Source organism: Macaca mulatta, chromosome 17, assembly GCF_049350105.2.
Source record: "Macaca mulatta isolate MMU2019108-1 chromosome 17, T2T-MMU8v2.0, whole genome shotgun sequence".
Taxonomy (NCBI): domain Eukaryota; kingdom Metazoa; phylum Chordata; class Mammalia; order Primates; family Cercopithecidae; genus Macaca; species Macaca mulatta.
Window position 1 is genome coordinate 86,678,020 of NC_133422.1, and position 17,321 is coordinate 86,695,340.

General features: G+C 34.0%; 1 protein-coding gene across 1 annotated transcript in view; it reads left to right on the forward strand.

Annotated features, from left to right (window-relative positions):
• Positions 1–17,321, forward strand: part of GPC5 (glypican 5) — a 1,454,359-nt gene that overhangs the window by 507,352 nt on the left and 929,686 nt on the right. Inside the window, exon 6 of the mRNA XM_015121302.3 lies at positions 8,404–8,524. Coding sequence (XP_014976788.2) covers positions 8,404–8,524 — 121 coding nt within the window. The remainder of the gene's footprint in view (positions 1–8,403; positions 8,525–17,321) is intronic.

Sequence of the window (17,321 nt, forward strand, 5' to 3'; positions counted from 1 at the left end):
CAAACTGAATCCAGCAGCACATCAAAAAGCTTATCCATCACGATCAAGTAGGCTTCATCCCTGGGATGCAACGCTGGTTCTATATACGCAAATCAATAAACGTAATCCAGCATATAAACAGAACCAAAGACAAAACCACATGATTATTTCAATAGCTGCAGAAAAGGCCTTTGAAAAAATTCAACAGCCATTCATGCTAAAAACTCTCAATAAATTCGGTATTGATGGTACATATCTCAAAATAATAAGAGCTATTTTTGACAAACCCACAACCAATATCATACTGAATGGGCAAAAACTGAAAGCATTCCCTTTGAAAACTGGAACAAGACAGGGATGCCCTCTCTCACTACTCCTATTCAATATAGTGTTGGAAGTTCTGACCAGGGCAATCAGGCAGGAAAAAGAAATAAAGGGCATTCAATTAGGAAAATAGGAAGTCAAATTGTCCCTGTTTGCAGATGACATGATTGTTTATTTAGAAAACCCCATCATCTCAGTCCAAAGTTTAAGCTGATAAGCAACTTCAGCAAAGTCTCAGGATACAAAATCAATGTGCAAAAATCACAAGCATTCTTATACACCAATAACAGACAAACAGAGAGCCAAATCATGAGTGAACTCCCATTCACAAATTCAAATAGAATAAAACACCTAGGAATCCAACTTACAAGACTTAATTTTAAAATGCATTCCTGGAAAAGGCAAGTTAGTAGAACATTTCAAACTCATATAGCATTATGTGTGATTGACTATAGTTATAATTGATCATTTTATATTTGGACAGTCACTTTGAATCAAATTAGGATAATTATAAATTGAAGATTTATTATCATTTGCTTTGAATTTTTGATTAAAAAATTTAAAACCATAAAAACAGATCTTTGACTATAATAAAGATATTTATTCTTTCTTGGTAAGATTGGGGAGGGGTTTAAGAAAAGCTAAGCAATGTTCTATTTTTTTTACATAGGCAAATGTTCATTTGTGTTACTTTTTAATTAGATAGTTAATTTTTTTTGAAAGGACAGCTTCCCAAACACTACTGATTAGTTATGTGCAGTCGTTAGTTTTTCGTGTGAAAATATTATCTTTCAAATTCACACAGCTGCTTATTGTATGAAATGCAATGGGACTACTTACCTGCCACCTGACTAAACTGGCATGTGTAGATTCACACCTTGCCAAATGAGGAGTTAGTGTGAAGAGTGATTAATATCCATTCTTTAATGAGTTTCTAAGTCTTTCTGAACATGTTTTTATTCTATTTATTGCAGTGGTATGGTAAAATTTTCGTGTTGGTTCTGTACAAAGCATGATAATATCTTTATTAATGTTAATGACATCCATAAGATATCATAAAATATATTCTTAATAGGAAATTTGTTATATATAAATGACAATAAAGATCATAATAAGCTCTCCTTAATTCCATTTATTTTGACTTCATTATTAAGTTTAAAAACATAGATGTCAAATTTTGACATTATTTATGTGTAATTATAAAGCCAAATAAATGTTAGAGATTAACTTAAAAGTAGTTTTGTGGCTCAACAATTGAAGTGAGATAGTGGGATCACAAAAGGCTTTATCATACTGAATTGATTCCACAGATGTCTCCTTTCTCTAAATCCCCTGTAAGCCTCCTATCTTCCATGAAAGGTTATTCCCATAAACCTGGCACATAAAATCAATCATATAACTCTTTTCCATTCTGAGATTTCAAGGGTTAGGACTGTCAACGTAGAGAAGAAGTGCTGTGTACAAGCTGAATGTACATAAGGTAACACTCACTCGACAATGGAATCCAGTATTTCCCGAGTATTTGAGGAAACTTACAAAAACCAAATCTCTAGTACTTGTTTTCACATTTGCTATCAGAACTAGGAAGGGATGCCTAGAAATAGTTTGAATGGAAAATTTATTCTTGTAGAAGCAGTTCACTTCACTGATGAGTAGATACAACGTATTTCCCAGACCTCCTTTTAAGCCAAGATAGCAACATTTTTACGAGAACCAAAGATAAAACCAATATTTAATCTCCTAGAAATTAGGAGATTTATGACTCTGGAAATGGAAAGAATTTTAATATCCAGCCACATAACCAAGTCATACAAGAACATAATAAACAAACTAATCAAACAACAACAAGAATAATGACCACAACATGGCCCCCATTCTGTCTTTAACCCCGATAGAAATAGCAATAAGGTAAAACAAGAAAGCTCTCATCAAGTGTTTTCTTCATCTGCTATGAATGATTTATTCTTACATTCTGTCCCAGTCCAATTATCAAAAAATTCTAAGACAGACCCCTTTAACTGATTTGTAATGAATTCCAGGGTCAGATTCCAGATATTGTTTCCCCCTGAAATTGTGTAAGTGCACATCAGAATACTATACTTTTGGTGTGAATCTGAGCCAAATTCTGTTGTATTCTAAATAAAGCGAAATTACTATCAGCCAATAGGGCATGGTATCAGGTTTAAACAGGACAATTTGGTGAAGTCAGGAGAAATGACTTCCTCCTGACGTGCTGTATATAGATTTATTCCAACGCCTTTTAATATTTTATATATTCAACAGAGAGGGAACTAAGATCTTGTTAATCATCATTTAAAAACAATTTTGTAGAATGTAAATATATCAGGGCTTGCCTTTTTCCTTGTTAATGAAAAACAAGTAGTGCTTGGGGAGCAAGTATTCCTATTCAACTGCTGTCACTCATTCCCAGCTCTGCTTAGAAGAAATAAGCACAGATGGTGGGTCTATTACTTCCCCAACAAAAAAATTTGCCTGTATCTTTTTTGTGTTTTATTCCATCCTTCTCATTGTAATGTGAACAATATTTCAAGTCAAGAAACTTCTGTAGGGATCTTTGAAATGTTTTATCCATTACTTGTACATTAAAAAGGAAAAGAAGGAATTAGTGATTTATTAAAATGTCATGAGGGGAACTAAAAGTCTTTGTTACAAAAAAAATATTAATTTAGAGACCATGTTTTTTTACATGCAAATTAAAGTCTTTAGGAAAGTAAGGTTTTATATCAGACTTAGATTCTAAAGTACTCATTTAATGATGACAGAACCGCTTAGTCTATATTAAACATACCTGTGTGGGTCTTTTATATGTATACTGTGGCTTAATGAAAGTTTGTCTATTGTAAACATATTAAGAAAAAGAGTTAAAAGGCTTTTTAACATAATTTTATAAGGCTGAAAATACATACAAACAGTAAACTACTCAAATCTTAACTGTACATCTCAATACTGTTTTTTAAACAAACTTAGCACTTCTGTGTATCCAGTACTAAAATCAGGAAACTTGATACTACTTTTTCTAGACACTATGTCATTGGGCAGCTCTTAGGGTGATTTGGAACACAACTGATTAGTTTTAAAATTTTTAGTCAATTAGATTATAGAATATGTTCTGTATCTTGCTTCTTTCATTCAATATTTAGTTTATAAGATTTGTCACTCTTTTTGCATATAGTTATAATTCATTAGTTCTCATTGCTATATACTATATCATTATGCAAATATAATGTCCAATTTATGGTTATTTTGAATGGCGCTTCTCTGAGAATTCATGTATCTGTCTTTTGGTAAATGTTGCTGGGTATATGCCCAAGGTCATAAAATATGGTTAGATTTAGCATACATGGGAAATGGTGGTTTCTGTCAGTTTACATTTCCGTCCACATTGGGAGAGAGTTCCAGTTGCTCCACATCTTTGCCAATACTTGGTATCATTTCTGTTTTTTATTTGAACTATTCTGATGTATATGTATCACTATTTCAATTGTGGTTATTTTGAACATTACATAACTGGAAGAGAATAACTGATTTTATTAAATCATATTTCATTTGAAGCAATGTGTGTCTACTTTGCAGTATTTTTCCTTTTTTATATGACTCATAAGAAGAGTGATCCGGAAATATTCAATAATATAACAACTTGGAATGAGATTTTCAATCAGCTATAATTCTAATAAATTTTATCTAAATATTATTTTAATGTATTAATAACAGTGATAATTAAGAACAAAAACAGAAAGTAAGCAATTCCTTAGATTAACATTAAACAACATTCCTGCCTTTTTAAATAAACTCTTCTGGTCAGTAAGTAAATAACATAAATCAATTAATAGCTTAATTGAAATTAAGAGATAAGTCTCAGTTTTCATTGCCTATATTATATCTGTGTTTCTGGAGAAACAGAAAATCCGTATGACAAACCTACAGTCAGCTAGTTTCTTCTCACCCTGCCAGCAACTGTTATATTACTGTTTAACTGGTTATATGAAACCATTTGTTGAGGAGGGTTGTTTTGTTTTGCCTAGTTTTACTTTCTTTTTTTTTTTTTTTTTAAGGCAGCTCTGTTGCCCAGGCTTGAGGTCTATGAGTTTTATACTCATGGTCACATGGTCAGTGTGGTATGATCACAGCTCACTGCAGCATTAATATCCTGGGTTCATGTGATCCACCTTCCTCCACTTCCTGAATAGCTGGGACTATAGGCACATGCCACCACACCCGGCTTGTTGAGGAGGGTTTTGAAGAAAATCATGCATCCCTTCTTAATTATAAACAGTGAAACCTTAGAAAATGTAATTAAAGAAAAAAAATAACACTTCGCACCACGCTAATTGTATCTTTACTTTTTATTAGTTGGTTTCAGGATTGATACTTATTAGTGGTTGTATTTTGGAGTGGATGTTCCTTGCAGCACACTTTATATACATGGTGTGGCCTTACTTGAGTAACTTAAGTTACTTAATCTATCCAGATCCCAGATTCTCAACCTGTAGAATGGGAGTAATTATAATACAAATATTATATGGTGGTTTAGTCCAGGTCCTCCAAGAGGTAGATGTTGAAAAGGGGTTAAACACAAGAGGATTTTATTAAGGGAAACTCCTATGAGAGAAAATGGAGAGGAAGCTGAGTAAGCCTGGAAGAGCCCTCAGCTGTGAGGAGAGTCTGAACTAGAGTGAAGGAAAAAGGAAAGGAAGGTTGGGTGGAAGCACTGGAGCATGAAGTACAGTCTAAGGAAGGGTAAGAAAAGTCTTTAGGGAATCCTGAGCCAAGTCTAGTCCTCAGAGAGACCCTGTGTCTCCTAATGAGGGATCTGCATTAGCAATCCTGCTGCCCTCAGTCATTGACTGAGGGGCAGATGCAGAAATAGATTTTAGAGTGAAGCAGCAAGTGGCCTTAGTCAATCAGGCTTCCTGTACATGAGGTCTATGAGTTTCTTATTCATGATCACCAAAAGATGTTTATCATGAATTGACAAACTCTAGATAGAGTAAAGCAATGCCTAAATTGTAGTTATGCACTTATCTATTTATTTATTCATATTATTCATTATCATTATGAATATTCAACACATTAATAAAAGAGCCACATGTGCAATCTACTTGGGATATTGGGAGTATAAAGGATAACACAGCAGTGCTACAGATAATTTAAGAGACGGTTACTCTCTCTCTCTCTTTTTATATATCTGTATATATACACACATATTTATACTCATATATATGAGTATAAAATTTTATTTTTCTAAAATAAAGAATAATGGGTTTCCTTCTACTATTTGTTATTGATGTATACTGCCAAATCCCTAACAGATACTAGAATACTTAACTCTAAGCTCCCTCCATGCCTATAAAAAGAAGTGAGTTCAAGGTTATATTTTAAATCAAAAGATTTATTAATATTATTATTTTTATCATGTCCAATGGATATTATCATTATTAAAAAGTTTAATCACTTATTATTACTTGAAGGACCTAGTTAGGAAATGTTCAATCCAATTCTTAAAACTGGTCACTGGAAGTACATTGTCTTGGAAAGAACTGCATATTTCTTGAAACCCCTTTCATATAGCCACAGTCTCAAACATAGAACCTTCTTTTATTTTCTTCAAAGATTTTTCTGTTTCTGTAGAAAATTCAGAGGGTGTTTATGGATACTGCAATACTCTGCTCAAATATAGGGAAGGAAAGTTACATTAAAATTAGAATGTATTTGCTGAAAAGTATTATGATATTTAATGTAAGCAAACAAATTACTCAGATGATAGTGTTTGTTTTAATTTTTAAATGTCTCTTTAATTTCAATAGTTTTTGGAGCACAAGTGGTTTTGGTAACATGGATGACTTGTATAATGGTGAAGTCTGAGGTTTTATTGCACCTGTCACCCGAGTAGTGTACATTGTACCAAACATGTAGTTTTTTATCCATTGCCACCCCCCCCTGCCGCCAACTTCCCCATTCTGAGTCTCCAGAATCCATTATCTCACTAAATGGAGAATCTTAAATATTCAAGGTGGAATCTTTGGAGTGTGGCCCTCTATCCATTGCTTTCCACCATTTGTACTCTCTGTTTTGTGAATAGAGGTCCGTTCTCCCTGTCTGCTTTGTTCACGTACCTTTTCCATTTTCCTTGCTGGGATGACATCCTTTGCCCTGAAGTTCTCATTAACCATACCACAGCTGTCCTCTTCTTACCTCAGTACATCTAAGGCTACCTAAAAGTTACAACTTCTTTCTTAGTTTTTCCCTAGTCTGAGTCCAAATGGACTTCTCCATATCCAGAATGTCTACTACCTGTCCTATCTTTCCTCATGCTTGGCATGTGCAGTTCCTTCCAACTACTTTCATGATGTTGTATTTTAACTGTTGAGTTGTATTTATATTATGCTATTCTTCCAGGCAAATAAGGGTATTTATATTGCTGAAATCTATGGTATTTTTTAAATGTAATAAAATGTAATGAATAAACATACAAATGAATGAGTTAATTGCTATATTCCTGGTTAAGTAATGAGCGTTATGAGGACAAAAATTGAGTCTTACACCTTCTTATAATTCTAGTCACTTAGTACAGGAGTTGGAATATAGCATGCACTTAAGACATCTTTGTGACTAATGAATTTAAATATATTTATTAATTCTAAGTTGACATTATACGATTGTAATTTGGGGAAGGTAGTGAAATTTCAAATGGCTTTCACCACTTGTGAAATGACCCTTTTACACACCACATGATGTACCAGATCTTTGTTTAGGTGAACCTAAGTGAAAGCGGATTGTTTCCTCTACTTAGAAAATATTTTGCAGATTTCAGTTCCTTATATATTTGATTATTTAAACTTTTACAGTTATGGTTTATGATATTGATTTGTAAAGTTATATAATTTATATATATTTAATATATTTTATATATATCATATATATATATGCCACGTGTGTTATCTGCTTGGAATATTGGGAGAGTAAAGAATAACATACCAGTGCCACAAAGGATTTAAGAGATGCGCTCTCTCTCTCTCTCTGTGTATGTGTGTGTGTGTGTGTGTGTGTGTGTATATATATATATATATATATATATATATAAATAAAATTTTATTTTTCGAAAATAAAGAATATTATTACACATTAACAACATAGGTATAATTGTTTTCCTTATACTGTTTGTTATTGGTGGATACTGCCAAATCCCTAATGAATACTGGAATTCTTAACTCTAAGTCCCTCTATGCCTGCAAAAAGAAATGGGTTCAAGCTTATTTTAAAAATCAAAAGGTTTATTAATAACGTTATTTTTATCATGTCCAACTGATATTATCATTATTAAAAAGTTTCATCACTTATTACTTGGAGGAGCTAATTAGGAAATATATATATAAAATATATATATCAGGCTAGTATACATACATATAATATATACATACATATATATTACATATATGTGTATATATTTTATATACATGTATACATATGTACTATATATGTATATATTATACTATATATTGTATATGTATTATATATAATTATGCATATATAGTATATATGTGCTGCAGTATATATACATATAATATACATATATAATGTATACATGTATACATATATGTGCATATATCTATATACAATATATAATGTAATTATATATTATATATGTATATATACTACTATATATTATATATATTAGGCTACTATATATATAGTAGTGTGTATATATGTAATATATAGTAGCCTAATACTTAAAAAATAGGATAGGAACTGCATAACATAAGCTGACTTAGACAATATGGGTGCAGACATATGTATAATGCAGCAAGACCTTATAACAAAGTGAGATATATATTAACTCTTTGTAGCATATTGTTAAGTAGTATTAGAAAAGAAATTTAATTTTTGCTTGGGTCCATTGAGTGAATAACATTATTTTTAGAATAATCTAATGGCACGATAAGCATTTCTGTGCCAAGAGAAAAATACATTGGTGTATTCTCTGAAGGAGGAAATTCTGACCTGAAATATGTTCACACAGCTGTGGCAGATAATACTCTGATCAGGTACTAAGTCATATATCTTTCACATTTCCCTTGCCAGTTATACTCAACGTGTGGTTGGAAATGGAATCAAAGCCCAGTCTGGAAATCCCGAAGTCAAAGTCAAGGGAACTGATCCTGTGATAAATCAGATTATTGATAAACTGAAGCATGTTATTCAGGTAAGTTCTGATCCTATATTTATTAGTAAATTCAGTAATAAATAATAAGTGGCTACTTTCTATCACATTTGATAAATATGTTAATCCTATCAGATAATCCTACCTAAAATATTGTAACAGGACATTTGGAATTATTTGTATCAGGACATTTGGAAATATTTAATGATTTTTGTATGCAGTCAATATGCAGTGGTATTTTAATGCTGGACAATCTGTATCTGTGAAAAGCAAGCCTCAGCCTCAGCATTTCAATAGTGAGAATCTCAGCATATGCTTTGTCTTCAGTGAATAAGTTTGAACATGGGAATCACTGTGACCATTAAAGAAAACACATATAAGACCATAGAAGATGCCAGAGTTATCTTTCAGGTAATTCTCTGAATGTTGCTATGACAGCTTTGCAGCATTTTGATACAAGTTAGGTCATAGATGAATAATATGTATTTATAATATTTATTTCCTATAACACCTTTTACATGTTATCTTATAATCTAGCAAATGGTTGTTTATGAAATACTTCTGTTTTGTCTTCAATAATACTTTTCATCAAGTGAGTGTGTATTGCTGTTTTTAATACATGGCAAATGAAGCATGAACATATTTATCAAAATAATATTTCACTGGAATAGTCTATTAATTAGAACCAAACATTGTGTTGCATGTTGTGACTATTACTCTCCATTCTGCATCTATTGATGTTTGGGGTAAGAAAGCCTATTTTTTGTTTTAGTTATTAGCCATTTTCAAAAATTTATATTGGAATATACTTTCATTGTTCCTAAGCAAAACTTTGTATGGGTAGTTGATATTTATTTCTAGTATCATGGGTCAGAAACAATACCTGAATAGTACAGAGTTTTTATTGCATACAACATATCCAAGAGTCAATAGTAGACTTCTCATAATTGTTCTGCAAAGACAAAGCTTAAGTTTTTGCAGACCAGTTCTTAGACTCCCATTTTCACAAGAGTCCCTATATCTCAAGGAAAGGATACATAAGAAGGACATGGGGGTTGGCGTCCAATACCATAGATTTCTCCCTTCTGCGAGGCAACAATGCTTATTCTACCATTGATACCTGTAGAAAACAGCTCTTGCCCTGGCTGTCAAAACCAAAAATAAATTCTATTAGAAAAGTCTAAGAGAAAAGTGGTATCATGACTACTGATGAGTTAAACCTCCCAGCCTCTGCTGAGCTGGTCCAGTTGGTACCTCACAGTATCGTCCACTATAGTATAACATGTACATCTAGATTATTTGAAAATTTGAGTGCATAATTGATGATAAAATCAAAAGAGCTTTAATAGTAATCAGCTCCTCTCATTGAGGAGTGAGCACAATCTCACTGTGAGAACATGGTGATATCTTTGTGGTTTCTTAAGTGGGGTAAGCATTTCACAGAGGGTGCAGGAAGGAAAAACAGACCTTAAGTGCACATTTATTCAGTCTCATTCTTTTATATTTCTTTGGTTGTAGTAAGGTATATAATATATGTAATATATTAGTGCAATAGCACATACGTATAATTTACAAATACGTAAATATACATATTAACTGGGCACTTATTCAGTTTTTTAAATAAGATATGTACAGGATGAAAGCAGAATGGAAACCCTATTACAGATAATAAGGATGGTGCTATTCCATAAGAAGTGCACGTTATAAGAAAACACATTCGCAGAGGAACACATAGATACCCAAGATAGAAAGGATAATCAAAACCCTTAGGAGGAGGGTTCACATATTTATTGCCCATTCAGCAAAACACTGCCCCCCTCCTCCACCATTTCTGGTTTTGTAGGTTTCAAAGCCATAGCCTTTTCAAGGTGGCAGAGGGAAGTCATCCTGCCTTTCTTTTTTAGCTTCTGTGTGAACTTGAGTCCGATTCTTTAATCTTTATAGGAATGTGCAGATCTCCAATTATTCATGCTTAAGTTTCATTCTGGGGTTGCAAGAGAATATCAAATACAATGCTACCTTTGAGGTCTATCCTTTTAAGGTCTGCTAGAATTATATGATTGAAATTTAGATTTTTATAGAGGATAGCAGAAAGTTCTGTCTTGCACAGGTGTCACTGAAACATTCACCTTTAATGCCTAAGAATATGCTCTTTCATAAACTGCTCTCCTGGAGATGAAGAGAAATGTTTTACTTTGCCAAACTTTTGACTACTGACAATGCACATATGCCCTGGCAGGGATGGCTATTGTACTGTCAATATCAAGGGATGGCTAACAGCACCTCCACAATGTCAGCTATGAAAGGATTCAGAAAATAGCCTTCTGTGAGAATTTATTAATTTAGGAGTAGGGCCATGGAAGATGTCAACATAGGAATAGGTTTCAGATCCTAATATGTAGATTTATATGATCACTTCTTAGTGTTTGTATAAAATTTTCTGTATTTTTTTTATCATAAGAGATATTAAATTTACTTTCCACCTTTGTGCTATGAAAAATGCCATCTCTCACCACAGGGACATACGTGTATTAAAGAATATGGAAGTAAGCCAGCCATAATAGCAAAAATTGCCTGCATACACTCATCCAAAAATACCTTTTTCGGGCTGCCATTGATCTGAACCTTATTTCTACCCTGAATTGTCTGCAATTAGAGTCACGAAGGAAATAGATAAAGATTTTTACTTGGAAAATGTCACTTTTTAATGTTTTAATAATTAATTCATTCAGAATACTCAACAAATACTCACTGAGTTTCTAGTATGGTCCTGGTTTTGTACAGGCACTGAGGTTAAAGTGGTGAATAAAGCAGACACAACCCTGCTCTCATGGGTTTTCCATTGTAAGAAAAAAGTAAATAAACAGTAAATAAAACCAGTATTGTGACCGACACATGTTATAAACAAAACCAAACAGGATGAGGTAGGGAAAGATATTTTAAGAAGAATGTGCTGGTGAAGGCCACTCAGGGGGAGATGTTTGGGTTGATACTGAACAAGGAGAAGAAAGGAGTCACAGGAAAACTTGTGAGAACTATGTCTGGGGCAGAAGGAAAAGTAGGTGCAAAGGCCCTGTGGCAGGAATACGTTTATTTTATTCGGAGAACAGAAGGCCATGCAGCTAAAACAGAGTGAGTTAAAGGGAGGAGGTAAACATACATCAGGCTCTGGGGAGTCTAGTAGGCTCTGGTAAAGAGTTTATCTTTTCTCCTAAGTGGACTAAGAAGTCATTTAAAAACTGTAAGCGGAAGCTACTGGGGTGCAGTGGCTCATGCATGTAATCTCAGCACTTTGGGAGGCTGAGGAGGGTGGATTACCTGAAGTCAGGAGTTTGAGACCAGCCTGGCCAACGTGGTGAAACCCTATCTCTACTAAAAATACAAAATTTAGCCGGGCATGGTGGCACACGCCTGTAATCCCAGCTACTCAGGAGACTGAGGCAGGAGAATCCCTTGAACCCAGGGGTCGGAACTTTCAGTGAGCCAAGATGGCTCCACTGCACTCTAGCTGGGGTGACAGGGCAAAACTCTGTCTCAAAATAAATAAATAAATAAATAATCACAAATTTAATAAATAAATAAAAACTGCAAACAGAAGCTGATACAATTTAATTTATGTTTTATGAGGACTTCACTATGAAAAATTGACCCTGCATGCAAGAATGAAAAAAGACAGTAGTACACACAGAAGACCACATAATTGGAACTGGAATAGTAAGCAGTGGATAAGCTGATTTAGACATATATTGGAAGTGGGGTTATTGTGATTTGTTAATCGATTGGAAGCCTGGGAGGTAGAAGAAAGTTGATAGCAAGGTTTGGTGGGATGATAGTGCCACTAAGTGATAAAAAGAATTCTGAGAGAAGAGTAGGTCTGATGGAGAGTCCCTGGGATTGATTAAAAATCAGTGGTTTTGTTAAATGTGAGATGCTTATTAGATACCCAAGAGGAATGTGCAGAACTCAGGGAGACTACACAACTGGAGGTGTGTGTTTGTAAGCACAGCATGTGGATAGTACTTAAGCCTTGAGATTGTATAAGGTTGTTACCTTTCCTTTAGAGTATAAATTCACACCAAAACTGTTAGTGGAGACTCTAAGACAATGGAATCATACAAAAAAATTGTATTGCAAAAACCTATGAATGGATAAAATGTTTTATTATATTTATTTGTCATCTTTTATATACTTAGACAATTGATCTAGGACAGAGAAGATACTTAATAACATTAATTTTTTTCTTACTCTAAGAATAATGTCTCGGGAGGCAGAGGCTGCAGTGAACTGAGATCAGGTACTGCATTCTAGCTCCAGGAGACAGAGACTCTGTCTCACAACAACAGCAACAACAACAAAAAATAATAATGAATGCTCATCAGAAGGAATTGAATTTTATTATTCTAGGAAATCTGATGGAAAAAGTGAAAAATAAATATTGATACCATTTATAAAACAATGAAAAAGACTTACAAGAGAAAGCATCTAGGCTTTTTTCTATACTTAATTATGCATATAAATACATCAGTACTTCACTTCAAAAAATAAGATCATAGGGTACATTTGATTTTGTGATATGAACTGCTCACCTGATCACACAAAACAAGTACTTTTCCATGGCATTAAATATTCTGCTATCTGGTTGTTAGTGCTGGCATATTATCCTATCATATGGAAAGATTACAGTTTTACTTCACCCAGTCACCTAAAGTGGGATATTTAGGTTGTGACCCGTTTTTTATGATAATAAAGACTAATAGGAATATCAGTAGACATAAAATGTTTTTGGCATCTTTTTTTCTTGTAATACATTCTACAAATTGAAACTAACAATATGTTCCTTAATAATTTTCTTTTGATACATATTGCCACATTTTTCTCAAGGGAAGTTATAGCTAACAGAAAGTGTCAGCTTTCTCTGCATGGTAAGGGTGTGGGTGGAAGCTTGGCAGTGACCCTGAGACATGTCGATATAAAACATCATTGGGCTCTCTAGAGACCAAGGTAGCAGTCCTGTACAAATGTTAGCCTGAGCTGGGTGTCACCTGGGAGTACTCCAAGGACGTCCAAAAGAAATATTTTAGTTAGAAGACAATTTATAAGAAAAATTTTGGCCAGGTGTGGTGGCTCACGCCTGTAATCCCAGCATTTTGAGAGGCTGAGGCAGACAGATCACGAGGTCAGGAGTTCGAGACCATCCTGGCCAATCTGGTGAAACCCCATCCCTACTAAAAATACAAAAATTAGCAGGGAATTGTGGCGTGCATGTGTAGTCCCAGATACTAGGGAGGCTGAGGCAAAAGAATTGCTTGAACCCAGGAGGTGGAGTTTGCAGTGAGCTGGGATCATGCTGCTGCACTCCAGCCTGGGTGACAGAGTGAGACTCTGTAGAAAGAAAGAAAGAAAGAGAGAAAGAGAGAAAGAGAAAGAAAGAGAGAGAGAGAGAGAGAGAGGGAGGGTGGGAGGGAGGGAGGAAGGGGAAGGGAGGGGAGGGGACGGGAGGGGAGGGGAGGGGAGAACGTTTATTTCATCATTTGGGATAAGCCCTATATTTACATCCTGCACACATCCCCTCTTCTCCACCCCCCCCACCCCACCCCACAAAAGCTGGGATCTGATGTAAACAGAGACCTTTGGATTATAGCTTGATCCTTAAGGAGTATCTCAGAAACTTCAATGTTCCTTCACTCCCTCTGCAAATCCTTCTGAATTGAGAATGGGAACCTTGGCAACAGAGGGGAGTCATGCACCTCCCTTTTCCATCTGTGACTGACGTCTTTCTCCAGGTCAGTCATTGTGCAAATTCTCAGAGTTGCTTTCTGGCACTTTCCTGCATTCCAAAGCCTGTTTCTGAAATGGGCAATATTTGTCCTTTTGAAAATCATCCGTGATAAATGTGGTATAGCCAATGGCCAGTGAAAATTTTCCTAAAGGGAGAGAACACTTATTCCTAAATGTTAACATTAACTTTTTCAGATGTTTGAGTCAGACTCAATTGCCTTTTAATATTATAGATTGAAAACAACACTTGGTTCATCTTAGTATATCTGATTGAGGAAATGTGAGAGCCTTTTTAATTTAGACTTGCTCACCTAGCAAACTTACTTTGAAACTTCTTGGTCATATTATGTTTGTTTACAGGAAAGTTGTCAGCAAAAAAGTCACAGTTATGCAGCAATTTATCTTTAAACACTAAATGACATCTATCATTTTTCAAAGAAAATAATGTCAGCAGTTAAAATCCTAACTGCTGAGCACTGTTAGTTGAGAATTATAATGCCCCATTGCTTAGAAATTAATTTACCTACTTTCAATATGAAACATAAAAAGTAATATCACAGCAATTTTCTGGATTTATTTTATTGCAAAACCAATAAATGTTACAGTGTTGTTAAAAGTAGTAGATTTAAGAAACATTTTATTTCCTTAAACCTAACAATTCAAATAGCATAAAAGAGTATTATGTTTCTATTAAATATTCATTTTTATAGAGACCAAAACTTCTTTACAAAAGTCTTCATGTGTAATATAAATTTGATTTTTAGATGTGAGGAAAGCAATAATCATAACCATTGCCTAAATCCACAAAATAAGTAGGTATTCTGTAATATGTATCACAGTAATAACAATGGAGTGGATTCAGGCAGAGATGAGAGACACTCTGATTTTAGTAGAAAAAGACTGCTAAATTACCTCTTAGTCTTTTCTTCACTCTGTTCTTAGGATACGAATATAATAAATATAACTTTAGAACTGTGATACACTGAGAAAAGGTTCTAATTTAAATCTCGAGAGATGGTTACACAGGTAGTATTTACACACAGACACACACACACACACACAATCACAGGAGTTTGAAAAAATGTCAGTATCTCTGAATTTTTGAATTCTGAAAGCTGTCCAAGCTTTTATCATTAAATCCCTTGCTACAAAACAAATTTTAGAAACATCCTTTCCTGTTGTTAATAGCCTGTGGTAGTCCTACAGAATGAGTTCACCGTAACTGATTCGTCAATTTCTAATTGCAAATTCTTTGACCACAGCATGTCAGCGGATTCTGTGAGCTTATTTCACTTCTATAGACTCATTCCCTTGGTCAGGGAATTGCCACAACACTCTGACTCCTTTCCCTGCAACTCCATTACATGACATTGTCACATCTCCAGGCTTATGATACTAACATTCCGGAGAGACGAACAGTTCTTGATTTTGAATTAGCAATGCAGTAGTGATCAAAACAGATTTAGTTAGTTATCTTTTGGTTCAGAAGAAAGTGTTGGATGTGCACTCAATAACTTTCAGTGGTCATCTAATTTAGCAATTAGTTTGTCTGAGTAAATTCAATGGAAGGCCGCTTTCTGGAATGGGTGGTGTAATGCACTGACTTCACTATTAGACATTTCATTTAAAAAAATCAATTGTCCGCATAAAACAACCATGTCAATCAGTGTATACTCAACTGGAAAGGAAAGTTTGAGAACTTTTTTTTTTTTTTTAAAGTAATGGGATTCAGATTGGCCATTGGTAATTTACGTTTGATTAAAGCGTATGTAATTGTTTTGTGTTGGATAAAAATTTGACTTTTCATGTATGTGGATGCTGCTGATTTTACATGCTGTCATTTTCATTAAGACTTGAGCTATTTATCTGCCAGGTTTTCTGTTCGTAAAATGTTGAAAGAACATTAAAATGTAAAACTTTTTAATTTTTTATTTAGGTGACTAGGACAAATTCTGGTAATTTATGGACTGAAACTTTTATATATTTCTGCTTAAAATATTTTGAAATATGGTTTATTTCACAAAAGAGGTTCCAAATTATGACCAGCTCTCAGTGAATTCATATTTCTTTTTAAAAATTGAAGTCACTGAAATTTAAATTGTGAAGAATTATAAAATCTAAAAGGTAAGAGTTCAGCATTTTAATTTAAACAATTAGGATAAGTGAGGAAAATAATACTTTTGACAATTACTAGACATAAGTGTTCATCCAACAATTTCAAAGAATTAAAAAACAAACAAAATGACTTTCCTTCAGTCTCAATAAAACATGCTTGCTACAATATAGCAAAGTGCTAAAGAACATGACTTCTGAGTTAGCACAAGGCCTGTGGCTAAATTCCAGCTTTTATAGGCACTAACTGTATATCCATAGTTACCTTACTTAATATCTTAAGACTCAATATAATTTTAATGTATGATAAAAATGACAGGTAATAAGTGCTGTAGAGATGCAGAGAAAGTGGAACTCTCAAACATTCCTAGTGGGAATGTAAAATTGTGCAACCACTATGGAAAAAAAATTGACAGTTTCTCAAAATGTTAACCATTATGACCCAGCAATTCCATATCTAGGTATATACTCAAGAGAAAGAAACCTCGTATGTAATTGTTTATAGCAATGTTGTTCATAATATCCAAAAAAGGAAACAACTCAAATGTTCCTCAATTGATGACTATATAAGTAAAATGAGATATGCCCATTCAATGTAATGTTATTCACCAACAAAGAAGATCAAAACAATGGCATATGCTACAATGTGGACAAACCTTAAACATGTTATACTAGCTGCAAAAAGCCACTCCTAAAAGATAACATATTATATGACTGCATTTATTGATATGCTGCAATATTGATAAATATATTGTATTAGGTTTGTTCTCAGGCTGCTATGAAGAAATACTTGAGACTGGGCAATTTATAAAGAAAAGAGGTTTAATTGACTCACAGTTCTGCATTGCTGGGGAGTCCTCAGGAACCTTACAATCATGACAGGAGCCACCTCTTCACAGAGCTGCAGGAGAGAGAATGAGTGCAAGCAGAGGAAATGCCAGACACTTAC